The 8,616-nt window shown below is 42.2% G+C and overlaps 1 protein-coding gene across 9 annotated transcripts in view; it reads right to left on the bottom strand.

The window, feature by feature from the left end:
- Positions 1-867: 867 nt before the first annotated feature.
- Positions 868-8,616, bottom strand: part of slc41a2a (solute carrier family 41 member 2a) — a 35,204-nt gene continuing 27,455 nt past the window's right edge. For 8 of the 9 annotated variants that reach the window (XM_061821434.1, XM_061821438.1, XM_061821440.1 and 5 more), the window contains 3 exons: positions 5,068-5,199; positions 4,812-4,963; positions 868-4,736 (listed from right to left, as the gene is read on the bottom strand). In XM_061821434.1, the coding sequence (XP_061677418.1) occupies positions 4,560-4,736; positions 4,812-4,963; positions 5,068-5,199 (461 nt within the window). In that variant the 3' untranslated portion in view covers positions 868-4,559. The remainder of the gene's footprint in view (positions 4,737-4,811; positions 4,964-5,067; positions 5,200-8,616) is intronic. The other variant, XM_061821433.1, reaches the window with a different exon arrangement.

Genomic DNA, 8,616 nt, shown 5'->3' with positions numbered 1-8,616 from the left:
TACTTCATCTAGTTCCTTCCAGAATTTCTCTTTCAACTCTAGGTCACATCCTACCTGTGGTGCATAGCCGCTAACCACATTGTACATAACACCCTCAATTTCAAATTTTAGTCTCATCACTCGATCTGATACTCTTTTCACCTCCAAGACCATTCTTAGCCAGCTCTTCCTTTAAATACCCCCTACTCCATTTCTCTTCCCATCTACTCCGTGGTAGAATAATTTAAACCCTGCTCCCAAACTTCTAGCCTTACTACCTTTCCACCTGCTCACTTGGATGCACAGAATATCAACCTTTCTCCTAATCATCATGTCAACCAACTCCTGAGCTTTTCCTGTCATGTCCCAACATTCAAAGTCCCTACACTCAGTTGTAGGCTCTGTGCATTCCTCTTTTTCTTCTGACGCTGGATCCGGTTTCCTCCTCTTCTTTGTCTTCGACCCACAGTAGCTGAATTTCCACCGACGCCCTGCAGGTTAGCAGTGCCGGGGGCGGGCGTTGTTAACCCGGGCCACGACCGATCCGGTATGGGATTCTTTAGATGAACGCTCATATTTGTTTGGCACAGTTTTTACGCCGGATGCCCTTCCTGACGCAACCCTCTGCATTTATCCGGGCTTGGGACCGGCCTACAGATTGCACTGGTTTGTGCCCCCCATAGGGCTGCATTAAAAAAAAAAAAAAAAAAGTATATATATATATATATAAATTTCAGTATGATATTCGATGTCTTATGTTACAGATTTATATACATTATGGTAATGTTTGCCACCAAACTGAACTCTGACCTCCTTGGGTGGGGGAGCTTTGCATTTCACGATCCTTAGCGTAGCATATTTGTTGCTACTGCACCAAACATCAGAAACAACTGACCCTGAGTTTGTTTTAACTTAAACAAAGACAAAAAATCTTGACAAGGGCTAGTTGTGCAGCTGGTTTTAAAAGAAATGTGTCATCGCTCCTGCCGATGACACGACCAAACTGGAAGAAAAGCAATGTAAGCTGAAGCTACGTAGTATGACTGATTGTTTAAAAAAAGAAAAAAAATGGGATAGCGCATGTCAGGTTCACACCCAATCGCTGGACTAAATGTGCAAATAATTAGGGACAGAAGAGGTCTTGAATTTGGCATTGAGGAGTATCTGCTTTGAAGTCAGCAAGGGGGTGTCCCCTTTCCATGAGTCGCTGGGTCACACTCTGGGTCACACAGCCGCTCGCAAAGAAAATGAGTCAGGCAAAGATGATGGAAACAAATGCATGATAAAGCAATAATTCTAATAGGGCACACAATTGATATGCTCACCTTTTTAAAAACTGCCCATTACGTTAATTTCTATGTAGTTTGAGCTTTCGTTTTGATCGCAACCTGACGCTACGGGGACAAGAGGCTCCGCTGTTAGCATGGTGGACCTTACACTCAAAGCACTGACAATAATGAGAAATAAAGGGAACCAAGACTCTTGGGATTCTAAAAATGTTTCCTCACTAACGCCATGAATGGCACAGAGGATGACATGTGGGAGCAAGATGGGATCACTGTTCATGAATGCAGGAGGCATCAGAACTGGACCAATAATGAGTTCCACACCAAAGGTAGCCACGATGGATATTTTTCAGATTTCAGATTCAGATGAGTCAGAAGCTTTTTTTTAAGTCTTGGCCAAGGATGTGTAATGTAGAGGATGAACTGCACCACACACAAATGTTTTATGCACAAATATTTAATGCAAAAATTGTTTATGTTAAACAGTATTAAATAGTTTAAGACTGTAATATGTGTTATCAACAGTATTAATAAAATGTTATGCCATTGTTGAGCATTTATTTTAGTTGGTTGAGGGATTCTGTTCTAACAATTGCAGGGTCCAGAACAAGCATGTCCTGTGGCCTGTCCTGAGATATATATTACCACTGCATTAGTACATGCACAAAGATTATTATTAATGATTGTTGTACGGACAATTTTTGAAAAACAATATAAGTACAAACAATAAAAGTATAAACCTAGCAAAAATAGAAATACAGATAACTCCTAATTTTGAGTTTAGGGATAGCAGCAAACTGGTGGTGTGCATTGTACATTGGTAGAAGGGTTTTCCTGATTTTTTTTAGGTCAACTTTGGGGGTGCGCATTATACTTCAGGATGCAATATACTCGAGAAATTATGGTACTCAATTCAGTTAAGAAGAAACCTTACCTCCCTCTGGCAGTCCTCTGTGTGTACATTTGATGGGAAGAGGGGAAAGGCAAGAATAGCCTTTACCATTTATTGTACTGCATTATTCTGGGATAATAACTAAGTCTCTGACTCTACCCAGCAGACATACATGGAGGAACTGAATTACTCAAAACTCCTGCCTACTGCTAAACTCTTATATAGTTTCCAAAACTCCTATATTCTAAACTGAGTTTCCTTTCTTAACTGTAAGTCGCCTTCTGATTCACACTCTCATTTCACTTCTGCATTACCTCCACAAAACAAGGAAAACACTTCTCTATTTTCCCCAATTGACTTAACCTGGCTTTCAGCTCAATGGAACATTTGTCACTCACTCACATGTTCTTTTTAACTGTCACATTTCCTCTTGTGGTTTCCTACTTCTGCTTTTACTGAATTACAGTGAAGAAAATAAGTATTTGAACACCTTGCTATATTGCCAGTTCTCCCATTTGGAAATCATGGAGGGGTATAAAATTTTCATCGTATGTGCATGTCCACTGTGAGAGAGATAATGAAAAAGAAAAATCCAGAAAACACATATGATTTTTTTAACAATTGTGTGATACAGGTGCAAATATGTATTTGACCACCTGTCTGTCAGCTAGAATTCTGACCCTCAAAGACCTGTTAGTCCGGCTTTAAAAGTCCACCTCCACTCCATGCATTATCCTGAGTCAGATTTAACTGTTTAGCTGGTCGTTAGCTGCATAAAGACACCCCTCCACCCCATACAATCCAGTATGACTCAAACTTGTAACACGGCCAAGACCAAAGAGCTGTCCCAAGACACCACAGACAAAATTGTTCAACTCCAAGCAGCTGGGTGAAAAAGGTCCACTGTTGGCGCAATCATTAGAAAATGGAAGAAGCTAAACATGACGGTCAATCTCAATCGGAGTGGAGCCCCATGCAAGATATCACCTCGTGGGGTCTCAATGATCCTTAAAAAGATGAGCAATCAGCCCAGGATTACACGACAGGACTTGGTCAATCACTTGAAGAGAGCTGGGACCACCGTTTCCAAAGTGACTGTTGGTAATACACTAAGACGTCATGGTTGGAAATCATCCATGGCGCAGAAGGTTCCCCTGCTTAAACCAGCACATCAAGGCCCTTCTTAATTTTTCCTATGACCATTTGGATGATACAGAGGAGTCATGGGAGAAGGTTTTGTGGTCAGATGAGACCAAAATGGAACTTTTTGGTCATATTTCCACTAATCGTGTTTGGAGCAAGATGAATGATGAGTTCTATCCCAAGAATACCATCCCTACTGTGAAGCATGGGGGTGGTAGCATCATGCTTTGGGAGTGTTTTTCTGCACATGGGACAGGACGACTGCACTGTATTAAGGAGAGGATGACCGCGGCCATGTATTGTGAGATTTTGGGGAACAACCTCTTTCCCTCAGTCAGACCATTGAAGATGGGTCATGGCTGGGTCTTTCAACATGACAATGGCCTGAAGCGCACAGCCAGGAAAACCAAGAAGTAGCTTTATAAGAAGCACATCAAGGTTCTGGCGTGGCCTAGACAGTCTCCAGACCTAAACCAAATAGAATATCTTTGGAGGGAGTTGAAACTCTTTTTCTCAGTGACAGCCCAGAAACCTGTCTGATCTAGAGATCTGTGTGGAGGAGTGGGCCAAAATCCCTCCTGCAGTATGTGCAAACCTGGTGAAACGTTTGACCTCTGTAATTGCAAACAAAGGCTACAGTCCCAAATCTTAACATTGTTTTTATCAGTTGTTCAAATACTTATTTGAAGTTGTATCACACAAATAAATCGTTTAAAAATCATACATTGTGATTTCTGGATTTTTCTTTTTAGATTATCTCTTTCACAGCGGACATGCAGCTACGATGAAAAATTCAGACCCCTCCATGATTTCTAAGTGGGAGAACTTCCAATATAGGAGGCTCTTCAAATACTTTTTTTCTTCACTGTATGTAAAACATTACTCAATGCTGTAACCTTTGCTACTTTAGTAGCTGACATCAAAATGACTCAAATTCTTTAGGCACACACAGTGTGGTGTTATCAAATAGGCGGAACTCCTTTGATTGCATTTTGTAACATGAAAACACATTACTATTACATAATGCTAATGTGAAATATTTTTTCCATTAATAAATAAAATCATCATTTGAAAACAGCATTTAATGTTTATTTGGACTAGATTTGTCTGCTATTTAAATGTGCATCTGTGTGTGCATCTGTAGGTTTTTGTCTGTCCAACTCTATGCTGTCAGAATCTTACAAACTATACAACAGGTTTTTTTTTTAAGTCTCATATTGAAACACACCCATTTCAGTTGTATCACATTCCTCTTGAATTTATACTCCGCCAACATCTCCACTGCACCAAAGCAAAAGGAAGGTAAGGGAGAGAAGAGCAGTCCCCAAAAGATCACCAAGAGCTGTGAGATAGGGTATTGAGTAACTGTCAGGGTCTTTACCCCGCCGCCACAAACAGTGGACCACACAGTCAGCTATACACAGCAAGGTAAAGACCTGTAAGGCAGAAATATTGAATGCATGAAGAGGTGACAGTGTGCAAAACAAAACAGGAGCACACATCTGACTTACCTGAATCAAGGAAGCAGTCAAAAACGCGACAGTGAAAAGAGGACTGGGCATCGTGTGGGCCCCTTTTAGCAGCTGAATAACGTATAAGAAAATCAGCTGGCCCGGGATGACCATAAGAAGCAGGACTTTTGCAGATTTGTGATTTGGTCCTGCTAAATCAAAGAGGAACTTCAGAATGTGTTTATCACAGGTTTGCATATCTCATAACATACCCATGGTACCCTTTTATACATTTTTTAACCCTTTGATACGCTACCTGAACCAAAGAAGGTGCCACACGGTTGCTGGCATCTCCTACGATCTTCAGGAACCTTTCCAGATGAGAAATTCAAATGCAAATGTGTGGAAATGCGGCTCGCTTGTATGGAGACAAGGTTTCCTCCAATGCCTGGTGAAAATGAGGAAAGACAAAAAGTACATTTTGAAGGGAGCCTAACCCTAACCACCATCAAAAGCTTTATGTCATCAAATAAAGGGAGGCTGCTTAGGTAGAAGAGGGAATTTAATCATTCATGCCAAATGTAATTATCAAGACCTAATACAGAACACAATGTAAGGTATTGCTCTATATGTAGTTAATTATATTCATTCAGGGCCTGATTGGGATCTGAGTTGGTAAGATTCCAAACAGCTGACCAGGCACAGCGTATAAAGCACATTGTGTTCTGTATCGCGATTCACTCAGGGATACCACGCATCATGTTCTGCGTCCTCATTGGCTAAGGGACTGTAGACCGTTGTCAAATGCCCCAAGTACCGAGTCCGGCAGCCGTATGTTTTACTCCCCCGCCTCCTTTTTGGAACACACATGTAAATAAGGGGCGTAGAAACCAAATAAATAGAGGGGTTGAGGACAGGATCATTAGGGAGTGCATAGTGAATTATATGATAAAGTTCCTCTCCTCTGTCCTCGTGAGCTGTCAAACTTGAAATGAGTGTCTTTGCTTCTTTTTTGTGCCCGGTTTAATAAATGTCTAACCTGTAAACCTGACAAGGAGATTGACTGACCTCCAGTGAACTGTGCTGAACTCACTTGCACTCGTCTGGCAGCATAGTCCGGAGGCTGCTGTGGGACCATGGCGCCGCCGCAACCACCCGCCCTGAGTACCGGGGGTGGCCGGCAGGCACCGCGATGTTTCGGCCCACCGGAACAAAGCGTCATGGCTTTAATTTGTTTTGGGAAAATCTTTTCCTAATATCATAAATAAGGAAGCAATCTAGTTTGTTGGTTCTTATTTCAAAAAGAAAGAAAGGTATTTGCAAAGAGAGAAAAATGTACAAGTCTTACCAGTTGTCACCTTTTAATTAAATTTAGACTAAAGGTCCTTTCATGATATCAAAACGAGAAAGAAAAAACAAAACAATTATCTATGCCCACCTGCACCAAGTTTTACACACATGGAGCCTGTAGAACAACATAACGATAAAGTATCTAGGGACAAGATGACCGGGAGAGCTGGAATCCATAACAGAACAAAGCCTGTGAAAGTTGAAGGTAGAACTAATGGAATTATTATTTGCTATATATGTAAAACATAAATCTTCCAACACAAGTTCTCAAACATAATCAAAGGTGGCATGTCTGTTTATAAGAATATTCTTGCCCAGAAGAAACAAGAGCACCGACAATTACCCACGCCTATGTTTTTCTCTCACCAAAAGACACCTGCACCAAGTACGATACAGTAGAGCAAAGCCAACCGGCCAGAGGAACTGTAAAATATTCCCGATTATTTATATTTCAGAGCTCTACTGGGTTTGCGTTCTGTAAGCATTTCTTTCTTGTATTCAGGACCTAAATCATTTAATGATTTATAGACTAGTATCAGAACTTTAAAATCTATTCTAAAGCTGACTGAAAGCCAGTGCAAGGACTTTAGGATTTGAGTTAAATGCTCTGACCTCTTTGTTCTGGTCAGAACCTGATTTACAGCATTCTGAATGAGCTGCAGCTGTTTAATGCTCTTTATGGGGAGTCCAGTCAGAAGACTATTACAGTTGTGGGACTCAAAATTCAGGACTCCAAGGCAGTGACATGGTTTTTGAGGGAGGTTTAATACCAGGCATTGATCATAAACAGGTAACCAGTTCAACAAGGGCAAAGGAAAAAATATGTGGCAGAAGAAAAGGTCTAAAAAAATGCTGAGACATGTAACAAGGCAAATCACTCACAAGAAGTTCATAAACTCACACTAGACTCAAACAGACCCGAGAATCACACACAGCGATCTGGCAACAGGGGATACCACACGCGAGGCTGAAATACATGGCAGGTGGAGGTAAGGAGTAGTGGCAGGACCACACGCTTGACAATGATTGCTACTGCTGCCATCTTCAGTTAAATAAAACAATACCTTGCGTGGTTGCAGGCCTTCCCCACGTGATCAGTTTTCTATTCATTTTCTTGCATCAGTATTATATTGATTAGCCTTCCAATAACAAAGTGCAAACCCTCTTTTAAATACTGTACGAGACATGAGTTCAGGGCGGCACGGTGGAATAGTTGTAAAGCATTGGTCTCACAGTTCTGAGATCCAGGGGCAAATCCTGGCCCCACCTGTGTGGAGTTTACATGTTCTCCTTGTGCCTGTGTGGGTTTCTCCAGGCACTCCGGTTTCCTCCCACATCCCAAAAACATTGAACATTAATTGGACACTCTAAATTGGCCCCAGGTGTGATTGCGAGTGCGACTGTTGTCTGTCTCTGTGTGCCCTCCAATTTTCTGGCAACCAGTTCAGGGTGTACCCCGCCTCCTGCCCGATGACAGCTGGGATAGGCACCAGCACTCCCATGACCCTCGTGAGGATAAGCGGCTAAGAAAATGGATGGATGGTAGAAATTCAGAATGTTTAGGGTGCATAATCACGCCTATGACAAGCAGCAGGCCTCAGAGATTAAAAATAAATGCGGTTTACTAGAAATCTTAATTTAAAGGTCAAGTGTCATGAAATGGATTATTTTTGGTATATTATTAATGAAAAATCCACAGCCAATATGGTTCCATGTGTTTTTTCACCACAAAACATGATTTTGACGTATACAGCTTTTTGTAACTCCCGCCATGAAAATCCTCTCGAGAGATTTGTTTTCGAGAAGAAGCAGGAAGTGATGAACAGGACATAGGCGCCCCCTAGTGGACTCGTTTGTTTCCATTAGTTTTACCTCCGGGAAGGTAGCTCGTTGTTCCTTCGTGTTAGCCAAAATACCGGCTCATTGCATTGCTGGACATTGCTTGAACACTCGGGAGAATGGATTTAGCCTTCATAAGTTTGCAAGAGACCCAGTTCGTTGTAAAAAAAATGGATTACACGGGTGCAGAGGACGAGACCTTCGTGGGTTCCAAATAACAGGTAGGCAGTAATGCGCCCCAGCTCGACAGTGTTCAACAAGTACTGTGGCGGCTTTGAACACACCCCTAAAAGCAGCATGGCTCGGCTCCACCTTCTCTTTATATGCCACCACTGTGCAGAAAATCAGCCACACTGGCTGAGGCGCCGCGTTCGGCAGTCACTGCTTCTGCGAAGGCTGCGCGTTGCCACGATGGCTCATCTCCGCCGCGGAAGTGGATTAGACGGGGATGAGGTTTGGGTGTGATCGGATATCATCTGAATATGGCTCGAAACAATAGTCTAATATTGTTCTGAGGGTTCGAAACAATAGTGTAATATTGCCCCGGTAACTTCACTTGGTTGTGTGGTATTCTCCTTTTCGAAAAGAGGTTCCGTCTCAGACGGGGCGCGTTTGTCTCCCGGAGTTAGGGTGTTTTCATTTGCAAATGTCCAGGTGACGTCACGGACGGAGGACG

The sequence above is a fragment of the Syngnathoides biaculeatus genome, chromosome 6 (assembly GCF_019802595.1).
Source record: "Syngnathoides biaculeatus isolate LvHL_M chromosome 6, ASM1980259v1, whole genome shotgun sequence".
Lineage (NCBI taxonomy): Eukaryota > Metazoa > Chordata > Actinopteri > Syngnathiformes > Syngnathidae > Syngnathoides > Syngnathoides biaculeatus.
The sequence above is the reverse complement of the archived record's forward strand: the minus strand, read 5'-3'. Positions and strand labels throughout refer to the sequence as shown.